The 18,706-nt window shown below is 41.7% G+C and overlaps 1 protein-coding gene across 1 annotated transcript in view; it reads right to left on the bottom strand.

The window, feature by feature from the left end:
• Positions 1 to 18,706, bottom strand: part of Lgr5 (leucine rich repeat containing G protein-coupled receptor 5) — a 134,952-nt gene that overhangs the window by 19,266 nt on the left and 96,980 nt on the right. The window contains exons 5-11 of the mRNA XM_059245658.1: positions 12,364 to 12,579; positions 9,397 to 9,468; positions 6,354 to 6,422; positions 4,920 to 4,991; positions 761 to 832; positions 531 to 599; positions 319 to 390 (exon numbers count right to left, since the gene is read on the bottom strand). Of these exons, the coding sequence (XP_059101641.1) occupies positions 319 to 390; positions 531 to 599; positions 761 to 832; positions 4,920 to 4,991; positions 6,354 to 6,422; positions 9,397 to 9,468; positions 12,364 to 12,579 (642 nt within the window). The remainder of the gene's footprint in view (positions 1 to 318; positions 391 to 530; positions 600 to 760; positions 833 to 4,919; positions 4,992 to 6,353; positions 6,423 to 9,396; positions 9,469 to 12,363; positions 12,580 to 18,706) is intronic.

The following is an 18,706-nucleotide window of genomic DNA, read 5'->3' as shown; positions in this document are numbered from 1 at the left end:
CCATTCTGAAAAACCTTTAGAAGAGGAAATGCCATTTCTCTGGCTTGTTCACATTCATTTTCTGAAGGGAAATGCATGCCAACTACAACTCTTATGGGCAGCTGTTTGTACTTGAAAACAAAGATACGCTATCATGGCTACCAGGGTTATGGCTGGGAGCCTGGTCCAAAGGAGGCAAAAGAGGGACTATGACCTTCTGGAGACCTGCAAGGAAAGAACTTTCTCCCATTTCCAATGACTGTTGAGATACTGTCTGCCATTTTGCCCCTAAATGGAAGTTGTCTGTTTATACAACATTATTGCCTTACTGATACGTACAGCACTTGGAGATTAGGTAACTGATCACAGACGGTTTGGGGAAGAGATGAGATCTTTGCTCCAGTTAAAGTCCTGTTAAAACACAAGCCAGACATAATTCTTTCATTCCCACATCATACAGTGACATGTTTTGATTCACAAATGTTGAAGTTGATCAGTCCCAAAGTGAATGCATGTTGTGGGCGAAGCTAAGGGTCTACTCAAATACTCACAGACTTTCCAGGTTGCCAGTTCCAGTTAAGTCAGGAAATTCAGTAATTTGTGAGGCACCATTCAAAGTCCTAGGAGAAATATGTGAGTGTTATATGGAGAAGATTCTAGAACGGGGTCATTTTTACTACGATTTTTTTTTCAAAGTATTTCAAGCAGTAGCATTCATTTGGTCTTTGCAGCAATACTACAGGTTGGGTGGTGGCGACATGTAAGAGAAATAGACACTTACAGGGTTCTTAGTTCAGGTAAATGTTGAAAAGCAGATATTCCAACAAATTGGATGGGATTGTCATAGAAATGTCTGAAAAATCCAAACACCAATGTGTTATAATAAAGCTGATGGCCAAGAGAATATGCTTCAACAAATATACTAAGTGTAGTTGTTGCTTTTTCTGGTTGTTTCTACTGATTACTTCACATCCCTAACACTCAGTTCAGAGTGAACATCTCACATTTTATACTTCTGTTATATTTACTTATTTGTTTATTTGTTGGGCGTAGCATGCACACCAATGCATGCCATGGTGTATGTGTGGGGGTAAGAGGATAAGTTGTGAGTGTGAGCTCCCAGCATCAAACTCAAGTTGTTAGGCTAAACCTGCTGAACCATCTCAGTAGCTCGCTTTAGGAGATTTGGGGTAAGGAATCTTTACTCTATAAAATTTAAAGAGAAGGGACTTGGTGTGGGATTTAGAATGAAGTAGAATGACAATGTGTGAAGATGTCATGATAAAACCCACACTGTGTATGCTAACCCACAAGATTAATCAAAAAGAAAAAAATTAAAATTTGGACAGCAGGTATGAACGATAGTTACTAAGTAGAAAAGCCCATGAACTGACTAACTGTACTTAAAGATTTTGTCTGCCTCCACCACCAAATACTCAGTAACAAAACATAACTTGCAGTTCAATCTATCATCTATCTGTCTGTCCGTCTATCTATCTATCTATCTATCTATCTATCTATCTATCTATCTATCTATCTATCTATCAATCTATCATCTATCTACCTACCTACCTGTTTCTGTCTGTTTGTCTGTCTATGTATCAATCTATGTATCAATCTATGTATCTATCTTTGTATCTATCTATCTATCAATCTATCTATCTATCTATCTATCTATGTACCAATATATCATCTATACTTAACTATCTCTATCTGCCTATTTATCTATTTCTCTCTGTCTCTATGTATCTATCATCTGTCTATCAATCTATCCATGTACCAATATATCATCCATATTTACCTATCTCTATCTGCCTATATATCTCTCTGTCTATCTCTCTATCTCTCTATCTCTCTATCTATCTATCTATCTATCTATCTGTCATCTTTATGTCTATGAAAGGTTCTATCTGTTGGTTGAATATAATTACCATAACACCTACAAAGAACTCTTCATATTATTGAGAAGAAGTGATATACTCTGGGGTTTATCTAATGTAAGAAGTTTCTTGAATTAGTCATGACTCTAAAATATGAGACATTATTAAAACTTAAAGAACATTTTGCATTATAGACTTTTTAATGTAATCAAAATGTAGTTCAACTGCTTTGTCAATGGAGCCCCACACAGATTTCTTAGATGAGGCATTGGGACAGTTCAATTGAGTACAACAAATCTTTAATCAGTGTCTACTCTGCTCAAACTGTGAAGAAGACATTGCAGAGATTTAAAGATTTGTTCATTACAGAAGCTGCCATTGGGAATTATTCTAAACGCCGGAGGTTTAAGAGGAATGATAAAATATTCCTGCCTAAAGGAGCTTAGGGTCTGATGAGACTAAAATAAATAACAGCATGCCACCTTCTATTTGACAAAGCAATTGATCTGTACAACAACTTGGATCTACGGCGTAGATGCTATTTTCTTCATGCTCAGGTGAGAAAATTGAGCTTCAGATCCCCAGGAAATTCATTATCACCTAGATCCTCAATTTAAGCTGAGATAATAATGAGCTTGGTCTTGGGACTTGTGTCACAACTGGAAATGCTAATGCAGGTGCAACATCTTACATAGTTGGTGACCTAGCACATCTACGCATTTTTGGATTCGGCCGCTTTTTCTTCTCTCTTAGGATTGGACAATCATTAAAAGAATTGCCATGGGAGTGGGGGAAATTTGGGTTGGATGTGATCAAGATACATTTCACGCGTGCATGGATTTTTCAAAGAATCAGTGAAACAATCAGAAAAGCGTGACAACTAGAATAGAGGCATTATGGCTTATAATGGAGGCTTCCCCACAGCACACCTTCCTTGGCTCTATCAAATACTTATATGCACATAATTACACTCACACACTTGTGCAAATATACACACACTGGACAGGTATGGATATATGTGCTTGCATGGGAAAGGCAGAAATATCACAGCTACAAATAAAAAGCTCTGAGGGGTCCCTGGGGGCAGCCCTCCCATTTGTTGGGGGAAGGGTAAAAAAATTATGAAATACCATTTGAAATACATATGAAAGAATCCTGATCATCTTAGAGCAGGGATGGAATCTCTATGTTGTACAAACACAGCTTGGGTAGCCGGGTTATGGCATGGTTGTGGAGAGCTTTGGGGAAATAGGTTAGGAAGGCTGGCTGTAGAAGACTGTGAATGTCAGGTAAGAAGTTTGTATTTAATCTAAATAGGCAGTCCTGGATGTCTGTTTCATAGTGACACAGTGACAGGAAGGATGCTGTTTCGAGCATCCCTGGCGACTTCGGAGAGACAGGGAGACCCGCCTCAACTACACTGGGACACTTCAAGAAGTAATGGCTAAAAAGAGGGCATTGGGTTGGCGACTGCCGAGGTAGAAATGAAGGCTGGGTCACCAGCTAACAGGGCTTGGAGTCAGGACATACTCAGAGGTGACTATGTCGGAAAGGTTGGCGGTGATGAGAGCTGGAAACGCCTGCGTGAGGAAAGCGGGAGGACGAGGAGAAAGCGGGCAGCCTGGTGGAAAGGGGAGAGGCCTCCAAAGACTGCCAGGCCTGTCACTCACGATGCATTAACATGCCAAAAGAGCGATTAAGCACCAGTCCCGGGGCTGCAGGCAAAGAGCAGCAAAGCCCAGGCAATTCACTGATCCTTTAAGATGTAAATGCTCTCTAATGAGGACTAATGTTTATTCGGCAACAGGATTCAAAGCCCTTAGCGTGCCAAAATATTGCCAGGACATTTCAGAGGTGATGAATGGTTTTGTTTGTATGTGAGTTAGCTGCCCCACCCCCCCACAGTTGTCTAGGCTAATTGGGGCTCTGGCTCATTTGTGACAAAAGCCACATGGTCTCAGAAAGCCTTTCTCTTAAGTTAGCACTGGAGGTACCCCTGACAAGCATGGTTGCCTTTACTCACCTTCTCTATGATAGATCTGGGACCCATCACTAAGGCCAATACACTTTCCTAAACCTACCTTGGTTTAGGTAGGGTTTTTTTTGTTTGTTTTGTTTTGTTTTGTTTTTAGATAAAAGACAGGTATCTTTTATCTAAAAAAAAAAAAACTCTAATAATTACACATTTTTATTTTCTTATTGTTGATACATAATAAATGTTCTATCTGTGTTAAGTGTGAAGCAAAATTATTGGTACTTTGTGATTATAAATTTATTATTGTATTTGCCAGGCGACAGTGGTGCACGCCTTTAATCCCAGCACTTGGGAGGCAGAGCCAGGCGGATCTCTGTGAGTTCGAGGCCAGCCTGGTCTACAGAGCGAGATTCAGGACAGGCACCAAAACTACACAGAGAAACCCTGTCTCGAAAACCCCCCCCCCAAAAAAAAAAGGGAAAAGAAAAGAAAAATGTATAATATATTAAGTCCTTATAGTTCCCATTCTAGAATACACGTACCTTTCTGGAATTACACTCTAGTTTTGTTTAAGTGTGACTCAAATTTGTTTACAGATAGACAGAGAACATTAAACAGTATTCAACTCTCACAGCCAGCTATTTAAATCAGAGGTAAATTGTTTGCCAAAACCCTCTTTTTGTATATAATACTTTATTTTTTTAGAGTACTGGGGTTGAATTCCTGAATGACTACGAGGCCTGCCATTGGAAGCTCTAAAATCAAGTTTATTCCTTCCAAAATACAGGTAACCAAAACCACTTCTAAGATTAGCTGTGGCGTGTGACGTGGCATCTGAAGGCAGCAGACTCCTCAGATCCTGAAAGATCAACTTTTAGTATCATTTCAGTGTTTAGTTGAAACCTGATGAAATACATCAACGAAACCTGATGAAATATATCACTTCTGTACAGATTTTTTGCATGGACTGAGTCAAAACCGAGGCAAATTAATTAGCATGAACTGCATAATACTTAAATGTGCAATATATTTGGAACTGTTATATGTCAGGAAGTTGAAGTAAAAAGAGCCCAATAGGCACTTACATGGTGATAAGAGAAGGGTTGCCTATGAATGCCTTCTCAGGTATTGACCTGATGTTGTTGCTGTGGAATCCTCTAGAAAGAGAGAAAAATAATTATAGAAAGTTACGTGTGTGTCTGTGTGTATGTGTGTATGTGGGGGGAGGGCAGGGGGATTACTTAACAGCTTTCTTTGCCCTACCATGTAACTACAATCAGCATCTTTAGTAACCAGCGTATAGGTAACTCCTCCCTGCATTGTGAACCATGTGTGCCCTCCTTCACCGCAGAGGAGCACAGGAAATCACAAGCTCTCGTCTTGAAAGAGGAAGAGAGGGTTTACAAACCCTGACTGTGCTTTACGGAAACGGGATATTACGTGATAAAAGGACAATCCTTCTGTTGATATCCACTAGAGAACTGTTGCATAACAGCATGAGTGCAGTGTGAGTGAGCTATCTTTGGAGAGAGGATTAGGATTACTCTCTGTCTGAAGCCAGAGAAGGGAAAACTGACTTGAGCTGCAGTGAAGTAGAGATTTCAGGAAGCTCCTTACAAGGAAAATGCTTCGTGAGTCTGTGACAATAAATCGATTACCCCTGCCAGGGCAAATACCGTCTGAATGGCAGAGAGCAGAGTCAAGGGTCTTTGAGTGCTGTATGACCTGTGGTTGTATGAGGTGTGGGTTAGGAATGCTTTCCTCTGTCAATACACTACCCAGCCAATACACATGTTTCTCTGAGGCCAAACCCACAAAGGCTTTTTTCCTTATAAACAAGCTACTCTATCTATTTGTCTGCTTTGTGGAAATAAGGTCCCAGGCTTATATATATATTTTTTTTCAAGAGCTAAGACAGTACTTACTTAGGCTATTTGTCTTTTTAGATAAAAGGAAAAGCTAATTAAAATTTATCATTCAAAACACAATATATGCAGCCATGGTTGGAAATGAGTTTACCTTTAGTGAAACTGTGCTTAGAAAATTAAATAAAATTAAATAAGGGTCACCCAGCATTTAAGATGCATGTAATAGGATATATGTGATGGTATCTATTACTATACAAGGGACACATAATTGTATTCATACAATTCTATATTTATGCAACTCAGAAATTTCTAGATTCATAGAAATGTTTAACAAATAACAAAATTCTATTATAGTTGTATGACAAATATACAAAGAATATAAATGATACTAGATACATATCACTGAGGAAAAATGGAAGTATATAGGTTATATAGATATAAAATGTTTTTATGTACAAATAGAAGGTCACTTATAAGTTCAAAAATTATGATTTTTTTGGTTATGAAAATCAGTTAAAATATACTTCAAGTGTGCTAAACTATTATTTATAGAAACCTAAAATATTTCAGCCATTACACATAGTTATGCCAATTTTAAAATAAATTTACAAAGAGCAAAAGTTCATTCATTAAACTGGTTTTAATACTTACAGTTCTTTAAGGTTGGAGAGCGTCTTGATTGCAGTGGGGAATTCATCGAGGTTATTATAATTTAAATCTCTAGAAATGAGTAAGTGGTATTTTCAGCATTTCATCTAAAACTTCTAGTTCCTCAATTCACAAGTTAAGTATTCCAGTGGACCCCTTATCATAGACGGAAACCCTTTTTCTTTCTCTTTCAGGAGACAGTTTATTGGCTTGCTGCCAGCTCGTACTTTAAAAGCAATGTATTGTATTTAGCTTGTGCGCATGTGCGAGCATTCGAGCTTGCACGCGCGTATGTGTGTGTATGTTCGAGGCGCATCAAGCACGCTTGAAGAAGAGAACAGTTTTGGGGTGCTAGTTTTCTCCTTCCACTGGTAGGTTCCAGGGGTGGAACTCAGCCAATCAGGTGGAGCAGCAAAGGCTTTCACCTGCTGAAACATTTCTAGGGCCCTGACCATCAGTAGTCTGTAAATAGTGGCATTGCAATAATCAAGACCCCAGTGAACGGAAATTTCGAGCCAGGGATCACTGGTGGTGGGTCATTTAAAACAGGGAGGGCCCTGCAGTAGCTTTGACTTCCAAGGAGGGGTGGTGCTTGCGTGGTCCGTTCTGACCACTTCCTGGTGGAGCTCTTCCTTGGGACGTGGTTCACGGAATTGCCAGCGGGTGTTTGCGTTCTTCAGTCCTGGGACTCACCCGCTTTCTTGTTCCCGACTTCCCATTTAGGAAGTAGGACATGAGACCCGCCTTGTGCCTGGCTCCTGTGGAGAGCCTGTGTCTCACTCAGCCTGAAGTCCAGGACAGGACATGTGTTTTTGGAAATGTTTATGTGACACACAGGACCCTTCGCAAGGGCATGTAGACTAGAATTTTCCCTGAGTCATAAATGATCAACTCAAGTTGGGTGTTTGTCTTGGTCTGTGAGGCAAAGCTCTCTATTATCCCTCATATACAGAGATGGAAGAGCCAGAGAACCTCAAACCATTCATTTCTCTATCTGTAATGACACAAGTGGCTTTTCAATCCCATTACTCACACATGTTTTATAGGCTTACTCCTCCTTATACCTACATCTTCAGATGAAAAGGGAATTACTGTCTGGTCCCTGGGAATGATGGATTTCCCAAATGACACAGAAAACTCTTTTGGTAAGGCAATCAGATGTGGTTAGATCCTCCTCAGTAGAAAAGAATCGCTATTTAGTTTTAAGAGAAAGATAATTTGACTTGAGTTAGACATGAATCAAGATTTCTACTTGTCTGGCACAAGCCATTCCTAAGCTATTCTGCAGGCAGGAAACTCGTGTCTTTTGTGGACATAAATTTTTCTTCCTGTTTGTAAATCTCTCCAGATGCTCTGTTTTGATTAAACAAGGACCGGACCCTTATAAATTACTTGGCTATTTAGTCAGGGAAAGGAAGAGGTTGGGAAGAACCAATTTACTGATCCTCTGTAGCCCTGGGCAAAGTGGGGCCAGACAATAAGATTCACAGATTTCTATCCTGAAATGTTTTACTCTGTGGTATTTATATGTATTTTTCTGTAAGTCTAGTTCCTTACCTAGGACCAGGGATGGGAAAAACACTTATGGAAACACCAGTAAAGCTGATGTTTTTTTTTTTTTTTCTTTTTTGCTCCATTTGTTCTATTAAAAGGGATGAGAAAGTGTCACTTAATGAGAGAGACCTTCTAACTTTTTCCTAGTGGCCAACAGAAACTGCTTTCCCATGCCATCAAGGTCCTGCCTGAATGAGTTCCTCTTTGACACCTGTGGAGAAGTGGAGTGACAGGTTGTTCTGGAAGGAGAGTCATGGGTGTTCACTTGTTAGGAGGAGATCCAGGAGACATGGTCTCTCAGGAAGCAGGTTGATCCAGAACTGTCAGAAACTAAATTGACCATGGGTAAACTGTTAGTCTGCACGCAAATGAGCAGTGCTCCCTAAGGTCATAGAAAACTTGGTTTTGTCATTCTAAGGCCTTGTGTAGTTAATTGTATTTCGGAATTGAGCATGGGAAGTGGTTTAGGATATCGCCACAGCTACTTTCCTTCCTACTACAATCAGAACTTTTGCTGCCTGCTACCCATCCGTATTTCACTTCACCGGCTCAACAGGGCATCGAAGAGTATGTCCTCTACCAGGAGGCGGCTTGTGCTCTAGGCAGATGGTGAGATCTTCTGCCCTGGCTCTGGGATCTAGGGTATGGTCAGCTGACTGGACCCATTTTTATCCAAAGTACCAACAAAACCTGAGCTAGTTCTGTTGTTTGTTGAGATGGGGGTCTTGCTATGTTGACCCAGGCTAGTCTCAGACTCTTGGGCTCAAGTGATACTCTGCCTTAGTCTTAAGAATAGATTGAGACCACAGGTACATGTCACTGTGTCCAGTGGAACCTCTGACCTACTCTTTGAAAGTAGTATCTTGAGATAAACATAGATTTTCAGAATCGGCTTAGAGAAAGGAGGAATTTCCAGTTACGCTACAGGGAATATGTAGCCTTGGTAAAGTAACTCTGTGGAGCCTAAGACAGGTTAGAAATCACTGTTCAATAGGATATTTGTAAAAATTATTCAAACAATGTACACCAGTGATCAAGTGACGTCGCCCCTTGAATTACTTCAGTATGAACCATGTGCCATATGAAGAGCCTGCATCTCAGGGTCTTGGCCCTTTCTTCAGAGGAGCCAACTCACACACAACTGGTGATTAGTGCTCCTGGCAAGAGGGAGGAGAATACACGTTCCTAAGCCAACAGTCACCACTTAGGGAGAGCACCTCATTTAGCTTTAATTATTCTCGCTAATTTGCCACTCTTAAGAGATTAAAATAGAATCTCAGTTTGATTGTTCAGCTCTGTGGTGTGTGTGTGTGTGTGTGTGTGTGTGTGTGTGTGTGTGTGTGTGTGTAAGATAAAACCTCTGTAAATATCTGTTTAAAGCTCAGGCAATTAACCAAACCAAACATCAAGTTTGGCTTTAAGGCGGGTTTGATTCCTTCGGAATATTCATGAAAGCTCTGGGACAAGGGTAACAAATAAAAGGTCAACTCACAGAGTCTCCAGGCTGTGGAGCCCATGAAAGCATTTCTTTCCCAGGGAGTGGATTCTATTGTTATGGAGATGCCTGCAAGAAACCATCAGCCACAGTCAAGAACAGGCACAAAGGCGCACTGCCCAGAGAAAAGTCAGGAACAACATTCTGGATGTTTAAATCCACAGGAAGGTGAAACACGCACTAAAGACAAGGAACGGACATTTTTAGCAAATCCCCTCTGCTGCCTTCACACGTATGGTAGACGATTCCATAGCGTAGAGTTCATGATTAACGACCGTTTGTGTGTGTGTGATGATTTGAGTGATTCACATTTTGTTGTTGTTGTTGTTGTTGCTGTATTTTCCAGTGTGGTTTGCTCATTGTGTCTTGGGAACATAGAGTGCTCAGCAGAGTTACTGAGTATCACTGAGGGAGGTGATGGGGTGGATGGAGGGAGGAGGGTCACACGGGGACTAAGCTTGTTTTGTGATGACTCCATTCCCAGGATCGGGGCTGCAGGTCGTCAAGAAAGGATTTCAGCTATAAGGGACTAGAGATCGCACTTTTTCTGCTGCCCAAGACTAGTAATCTTGACAAACTATTAGTGTGGGCAATCATCATCTCAGGCTCAACTGATAGATCGGGTGTGCCAGAGTCAATGAGAACAGTTGTGTACACAACTGGAAAGCAGACTAACTCCCAAAAAGGTTTTGGAAAGTGGGTTTAAGGGAGACAAAGTTAAAAAAAAAATAGTGCTGAAAAAAAAAAAATCAAAGGCCATAGCCAGCTTCTTCAGGATCAGTGATCTCATATTCACGTGAGGAATCAAGAGCAGAAATCTGTTAATATCCTGTTAAATTTCTTTTCCTCCCAGACTAAGATCTTTCTTGTAATAAATACAATTTTGGTTTCAGGTGAGATCTATGTGGCATCTCTTCAGGCTCTTTTATATGCAATAGATGAGAGAGGGGATGGAGAGGATAAAAAACAAAAACAAAAAAAACCAAGAGCCCTCTTAGGAGTACATGCTACAAAAGAAGAGATGGGCGGGCAGTCAGCTGCAGTAATGTAGTGGGCTAGCTGGTGAAGGTAGAAGAGAGTCAGTGGGTGATGGCGGGGGTGGGGGTGGGGGTGGGGGTGGGGCAACGTAGACCCTCTCTATGATCCCCAGCAAGGTTTGTGTCATACATGACTGCCCAAGACCCATCCGCTTAAGGCTTGGCAGCCAGCCTGTGGTGTTACAGAGATGGCGGTGGGTCCTATGTCAGTGGGACCTAGTGGAAGGAAGCTAGGTCATGGAGCCTTGTCCTTGAAGGAGCTATTGGGCACCCCAGCCCTTCCCGTCTCTCCTTATGCTTCCTAGCTGCTACCAACTGAGCAGCTTTGGTCTACCATGTCCCGTCGGTCACAATGCTCTGCTTCACCATGGGTCCAGAGCAAGGAGACCACTAGCCACGGACTGAAATCGCTGAAATTTGAAGGTCAAAGTGCCTTTCTTCCCTTTAAGTGGTTAATCTTTTCCTTCCTTCCTTCCTTCCTTCCTTCCTTCCTTCCTTCCTTCCTTCCTTCCTCCCTCCCTCCCTCTTTCCCTCCCGCCCCTCCATCTTCCCTCCCCCATTTTCTTCCTTCCTTCCTTGACAGGATCATACTCAGTAGCCTACACAGCTTGACCTATACAGCTTTGGCTGGCTTTCAAACACACTTCAGCCTTCTAAACCCTAGGATTACAGGTGTGAGGCACCATATCCAGCTTTATCTCAAGTATCTGTCCTGGGGATGGAACACAGACTAACACATCAAGCAAGCTGATCTTATAATCCTTCAAGCAGCAAGTGCCTTCAAGCAGCAAGTGCCTCCAAACATCAGCCTTCGATAAACGTCAGCTAGTCTACTAGACACATGCGGCAAACTGTTTTACTGCTGAGGAAGACTGATTAATTTCCAAACCAACCACTTTGATTTTCTAAAATGATGATATGTGAGCGAGGCACCAGTGGTGGTACATGCCAATGATCCTAACACTTGGGTGGTGGAGGCAGGAGCATCAGGGCTTTAAAAGTCACCCTCAACTGCACAGCAAGTTCAAGGCCAGTCTGCTTGCAACCTTGTTTCAAAAAACCCAAAGAAACCTAGATCTCAAAGAGAAAAATGCAAAGCTGTAGAAATGCAGTATTGCTGTCAAAGGTCAATGCTCTCCTCTTCTCCTCTCCCTTTACCTCCCTTTCCTTCCTCCTGTCTTTTCCTGTCTTTCATCAGTACTAGGGCTCAAACCCAGGTACTGATTGAAGCTAGACACTCTGCCACTGGGCTATATCCCCAGCTTGGGAATGATCTGTCTTCTTTTTCTTTAACCAAAAAAACAATAAAAAAAAAAAGTACTTGTCAAGGCTGTGAATGTAGTTCACTGATGAAGTATTAATACTTGTTTAGCTAGCATTTGTGATGCCTGGTTCCATCCCTAGAATTGCAAAAAAAATTCTATTATTAATATATATTGTTAATAATCAAATTATCCTTTTTTTTGTTTGTTTTTTCGAGACAGGGTTTCTCTGTGTAGCTTTGTGCCTTTCCTGGAACTCACTCTGTAGTCCAGGCTGGCCTCGAACTCGCAGAGATCCTCCTGCCTCTGCCTCCCGAGTGCTGGGATTAAAGACGTGCACCACTACTGCCCGGCCAAATTATTTTTTAATAAAATTTTTTCATTATTTTTGTGATGACTTCTTTTAAAATGTCCAACAGATTCTACTATGGTAGAGGTGCTACTTGGTCTTTGTATGCCCAGCAATGTTTATCACTAATCGGGTATTTGATAAATGTTGTAAGTCATTGACACAATTGGAAGATTGATAAGTCATTCTAGAGAGGGTCTCAGCGTTTTCTCCTCCCTTTAAAATGCCTCCATTCAAGTTTTGAGGTCCAACACTTTAAGATCTCAGAGGGAACTCAGTAACCGTCAAAACAGAGAGCAAAATCAATAAAACTCACAGCACCACCAGGCTGGAGAGGTTTCCAAAGGCAAGGTCTGGTAGATGGTGTATTTTGTTCAGGGCCAAGGTCATGGCTTGCAGTGCTGATAAACTTCTGAAAGCCTGGACAGGGACTTCCGTCAGGGCGTTGTCATCCAGCCACAGGTGCCTCAGGGAGTGCAGGCCACTGAAGCAGCTGGGTGGCACGTAGCTGATGTGGTTGGCATCCAGACGCCTGGAAGGAAGCAAACCAGAATGGCAAACAGTGAAGGCCAGGCAGAGTATGGACTTTGTGCGCGTTCATTAGCCGCAGAGACACAGCCTGCAGAGCAACAGGCCTCAGACAAACGGGAACGTTTCTCTCTTTGGATCAGCCCTCTTCAGTCTGCTTAAATCCTTAAGCCCTCTTTCTTTTTTCTTTTTTCTTTTTTCTTTCTTTTTTTTTTCCGAGACAGGGTTTCTCTGTGTAATTTTGGTGCCTGTCCTGGATCTCACTCTATAGACCAGGCTGGCCTCGAACTCACAGAGATCCTCCTGTCTCTGCCTCCAAAGTGCTGGGATTAAAGGCGTGTGCCACCCCCGCCTGGCCCTTAAGCCCTCCTTAAGGTGCTCTCTCTCCCACCCAGGCTTGCGGGTACATGCTTTCATGCACGGGAGACGCCCCTCTGAGGTATAAAATCTCATCCCGTTCAGACGCTACAAGGCAAACATTCTCTCACCTCTCATTCCCACCCCAAGTCAAACGAATGACTTTGCAATCCCAGACTGTTTGGAACAGACTAAGCAGCCATCTACTAGTTTGTTCCTAAGCGCTAGGAAAAGATTCCTTCAATAGTTGAAAAGAATCAGTAATTTTTGAAAGGCTGTTAGATGTGCCTCTGGGAATAGCTTCAAAACTGTTGGCTGTCTTGCTTAGCCTGACCACTTGCCTTGGACAGATAGTTGTTTTTCTGACATTTTAAAATGAATAATAAAATTAGCAGCTTCCCAATGCTTGCTTCCTTTTCCACTTTTTCTTCCCTTCCCTCCCCTCCCCTCCCCTCCCTTCCCCTCCCCTCCCCCCTCCTTCCCTCCCACCCTCCCTCCCTCCCTCCCTCCTTCTTTCTTTCCTTCCTTCCTTCCTTCCTTCCTTCCTTCCTTCCTTCCTTCCTTCCTTCCTTCCTTCCGGAAACTGTTAGGATTCTGCCACCACTCCAGCTGCATGACCACACATGTGCAGCTCAGGAGCTAAGCAAGGGGTCTTGCGTCTTACGTCATCTGTGTGCTGCATGATTGTGCAAATGCACACAGTGGGGTCACACAATCAGCGCATGTGTGCCATAGCTCTGTAAGCCTACCTGTGCATATGCAGGGGAATCCTAAAAAGCCGGACACAGACTCCTCCTCTCTCTCCCCCTCCCCCCTCTCCACATGCTTCTTCCCCAGGCCTGGTTCTTTTGTCCCCGTCCCCTGCTTCCTCCTAATAAAGCTCTGATACTGGGTTTTGTCATGTCTCACGACCTTTTCGCCCAGTAACAGTGCCGCCTATCATTTTTAAAACAACAGAAACACTTCTAAAAATAGGTCTGGTTAATAAGCTGTTGTCACTTCTGAACCAGCAGAGGGAGCGCAGTACATTTATTTCGTCATAATTCAAGATAAACGGTAGGTGTCATTTAAGTGACCTAATGTTTCTTATGGAAATCATAAAATTGAGGTATTTTATGATTTTTTTTTTTTTGGTGAAGTACATGAACAGTGGAACTACTACCCATTAGTTATGTTTCCAACAGTCTTCACTCATTTTTTTTTTTAAAAGACTTACATTTGCTTGCATTTTCAAAACTAGAATTAAAAACAAAACAAAACCAAACCCCTGGGAGACTTGCATTTTATGCAGCTCGTGTGTTAGGAAGGATTAGAAAATCGTGAAAGGATTTAAAAGAAAATGTTTTGGAAGCATTTAAGACTAAACAGATGCAGGAAGCACATGAGAATCACAAAATAATCCCCGGCACACCAAATTTAAACAGTTTAGAAATAGAGAAAGCCCTCTGTAGTAGAAAGTTAATCTCTCTGGAAAGCGGCTTTCTCACTTTCGGCCACATACATCATTCTAGTCATCCCCCAGTTCCGACTTCTATCCCATGAATGGGAACAAGTGACCCCTGATGGGTCCCGAGCCAAGTTTCAGTAATAACTGCGGTAAGGTCACTTGGAACAAATGTTGGGAGTTGGCTGTCCCTGCTAATACTCCCTCGCTTTTCTAGTAGAGCGGCCGTGATTGTAGGAGCGGAAACACGTCTCCTCACATGGCAGGGTTCTGTCATCAAATGAACTGGAAATGCTTGGGAAAATTCATCACGGCCTTTCTCCAGCGATGTGCCTGTGATAGGGCACTCTTGTTGGTTGTTTATTCTTTACTCTTTTGGCTTTTTTGCTCTTTGGGGGCCCGCACCCAGCACCTGAATAAACTACACAGGGAGTCTTATTATTACTCATGAATGCCCAGCCTTAGCTTGGCTTGTTTCTAGCCAGCTTTTCTTAAATTATCCTCATCTACCTTTTGCCCCTGGGCCTTTACCTTTTCTTTCTTCTGTAATCTTTCTTTCTCTCTTTCTTTTTCTCTTTCTTTGTCTTTCTTTCTTTCTTTCTTTCTTTCTTTCTTTCTTTCTTTCTTTCTTTCTTTCTTTTTTTGGTCTTTTGAGACAGGGTTTCTCTGTGTAGCTTTGGAGCCTGTCCTGGAACTCACTTTGTAGACCAGGCTGGCCTTGAACTCACAGAGATCCGCCTGCCTCTGCCTCCCAAGTGCTGGGATTAAAGGCGTGCACCACCACCATCCAGCACCTGGCTTGTAATCTTACTTTCACCTTTCTTACTCTGTGGCTGGCTGTGTAGCTGGGTGGTTGGCCCTCCCCTCATCCTTCTTGCCCCTTGATCCCCCTTGTCTCTCTTTTTCTCCTTCTATTTATTCTCTCTGCCTGCCAGCCCCGCCTATCCTTTCTCCTGCCTTGCTATTGGCTGTTCAGTTCTTTACTAGACCAATCAGGTGTTTTAGACAGGCACAGTAACACAGCTTCACAGAGTTAAACAAATGCAACATAAAAAATGCAACACATCTTTGCATCATTAAACAAATGTTCTGCAGCCTAAACAAATGTAACACATCTTAAACTAATATTCCATAACAGGGTACAGTACAATCTCATCAAGGAGGAGGAGGAGGAGGACATCAGTTTTTCTTGACTAGAAGTAAAGCCCATATTTACACTGAATGTAACCACTGCCCTTACTGTACTCTCAATTGTAGCCCACCCTACAGCGTGGGCCTCTGCATTTTGGTTGGCATATCATCTTTCCATCTTAGTTGCTCGGGCATTGGCATTGTAAGTAACTCCTAAAAGCTTTGAAAATGGCAAACCTCAGAGTTCAGTGCAATGTTAGGGAGCCGTAGAAAAGGCTTTTTCAGCATGTAATCACGGGACTTTTCTTCTTTGATATTTTAAGTTGTGACCAGCAAGGAGTAGCCTGGTATCAGTGCCCTACATGAATACATCCATTATTTACGAATGAATTCATATATGTATATATGAATACATTCCTTGGGGCAGGGATCCTCTGAGAATCATCTTTTTCCCCCTCCCAGGAACATTAAAATATGGCCACTCTACTGCATAATTTTTTCTGTCTGAAATGAATGTGTCAGAATAATTGCTCATTGTCCTCACATTCTCGATACTAATGAACACTCCCAGGCCTACTCACCCTTGACACAGACTTTAGATGTCCTGAGCACACCATTGAAATGCCATTTTATGATACTGTTTCATCATTTAAAAAAAATCCCAATATAAAAGTGTCACTGGGTACTGGCCTGGATATGATTGAGGTACTTTCTACGCATGTATGAAAGTGTCATAATAAAACCCATTATATTATAAGTTAATATACCCCAATAAAATATGTTAAAAAAAGTCCCCCCAAACAATGACCCTAAATGTAGTGTTTCAGAATTAGTATCTGCCTGGCCTCAGTAGTTCCAGAATAGTCCAGATAGGAGTTTATTGTTTATACTCAAAGGCATTGTCTGGATTAGTTTTCCCTTTCCTGTTTTATTAAAGTATAATAGGCAAATAAAAAATTGCATATATTTACAGGGTGCATTGTAGTGTTTTATTACAAGTATGTAACATAAAGTGATTAAAGAAAACTTATTAACTATTTCCTTTCATATGCCCTTTTAACTTATTAATATGTTTCTTTCTTTCCATACTTCCTTTTTGTTTGTGGTAAGCACGTTTAGGATGTAATTCCTTAGCAATTTCCAAATATACATTATTATTAATTATCTCCATAACTTATTCATGTTCGGGCCCTTTGTCTTTTAACTAGCCTTTCTATCAACCCCCAGGTCCCTGACAAACATCATTTTGCTCTTTTTTTGATATCTAATTTAACTTTAAACTACCCCAAGGCTAAACTAGAGTATGGAATTAATTATCTACTCACTTTACAGGTGGTCCTCACAGAACAAGTTTAAGACTGCCAAGGGCACACGTCATGCCCACTCGGTGAGTCAGCAGTGGGGCCATATTGGGCCAATCTGGTCTTTGCAGGCAAGTGGACATTTTTTTATTTGTATGCTTGGAAAAAGGCAACATCGAAGCAGAGAAGTATAAGGAAAATATTACTGTGCAGTACATGAAAGAAAATTCACACATTGGGGATGGTGAGATAGGTCAGTGGTTAAGACTGCTGTGAGACATGAGGACCAGAGTCCATCCTGCAAAGCCATGGTCTGTAACTGCAGCTCCAACGTATCCAAAGTCTCCTTTTGGTGCTCTCTGTGTTCACAGAGGCACACATATCTGCAGACAGGCGTATACATACTCATGCTGACATACACACACACAACATAAAACCTTATAAAACCCACATATAGGGAATGTGGCCCCATTATATATTTGTTATTAGGAGCAACAAAAATAACTATATCACACAGTCCCACTTTCAGAGTGCTTCGTTGTTTATTTTCTATTTTATGTAAGTCACAAAGTGGGTGGTTGTCTGGGGAGTTTAAGACCCGTGAATCAGTGCTGAGATCCCAGACACGATTGTAACTGTGGGGCCAGGGATATGTCAGCAGACCTCGCCTTTAGCATCTGTCAAATAGGCAGCACTTTTCTCATAGTGTTGCGTGATGATAATGGACATAGCACAACAGGACTTTGGCAAGGTTCCATCGATCTTACTCTCTGAGCAGGGATAGCGTATTTTTTGTCTTTTGACCATTAAGACATTAAGGGGAAAAAGAGGTAAATTCAGACTCTGTTTTGGCAAATGTCAATTAAAATGAGTACTAGCTTGTCAGCGGATTTCAGTTCTGAGAAGCACAGGCTTCATTTCACATCTCATGTCGGAAATAAGTAGCAGGCCCTGACACTATCATTGCTAGAGGTCTTCCTTACTTTTCTGTATTTATTTATTTGTGTGTGTGTGTGTGTGTGTGTGTGTGTGTTTGTATGTGTGTATATGTGTGTGTATATGTGTGTATGTGTGTGTATATGTGTGTATATATGTGTGTGTATATGTGTATGTGTGTGTATATGTGTATATGTGTGTTTATGTGTGTGTGTATGTGTGTATATGTGTGTGTGTGTAAGTGCAGCATGTATCACAGGATGTGTGTGTAGATCAGAGGACAAATTATAGGAGACAGTTCTCTTGTTATATCCCGTGGGTTCTGGTGATCAAACCCAGTGCATCATGCTTGGCAGCAAGCGCCTTTTCCCTCTGAGCCACCTTCTTGGTCCCTGTTTTTCAGACTTTAGGATTATTGTTCTATCAATGTACACCCATATATACATACACATGTGTACGTATGACTGCACACACAGACACATAATAAGGTCATGTTTTGTTTATATCACTGAATATAACACCTTCCTTCCAGAGGCCTAGGACAAGTGGGATGTGTAATAGATAGCGAATTCTTGAGCAAGTTCTAGTCATGATCTTGGCATTGTGCATGCATCAAAATGTAACAGAGGTAGCCCAGAACTCACATGTAGTTATGCAGAGCAGAGTGAAATATTTAAAAAGCAGTGGGAATGGCCTTGCTTTAGCTCAGACAAGGCCTCTTCATTGTGGTCACTTTGAAATGCAATCTGAAAGGAGATCACACTGGAAGTGGCATTTACTTTATGCTCCTTATAGTCTTATTGTTTATGACGAAATTATAGATTTTACTTAAAAAATTAAAACGTGTATGCGCATGTGTGCATGCATGCATGTATGTGTAAATGCCACATGCATGTGAGTGCGAAAAACAGCCAGAAAGGGGTACTGGATTTCATGGAGCTGAAGTTACAGGCAGTTGTGGG

The sequence above is a fragment of the Peromyscus eremicus genome, chromosome 18 (genome assembly GCF_949786415.1).
Source record: "Peromyscus eremicus chromosome 18, PerEre_H2_v1, whole genome shotgun sequence".
Classification (NCBI taxonomy): domain Eukaryota; kingdom Metazoa; phylum Chordata; class Mammalia; order Rodentia; family Cricetidae; genus Peromyscus; species Peromyscus eremicus.
This window is presented reverse-complemented; position numbering and strand designations above follow the sequence as displayed.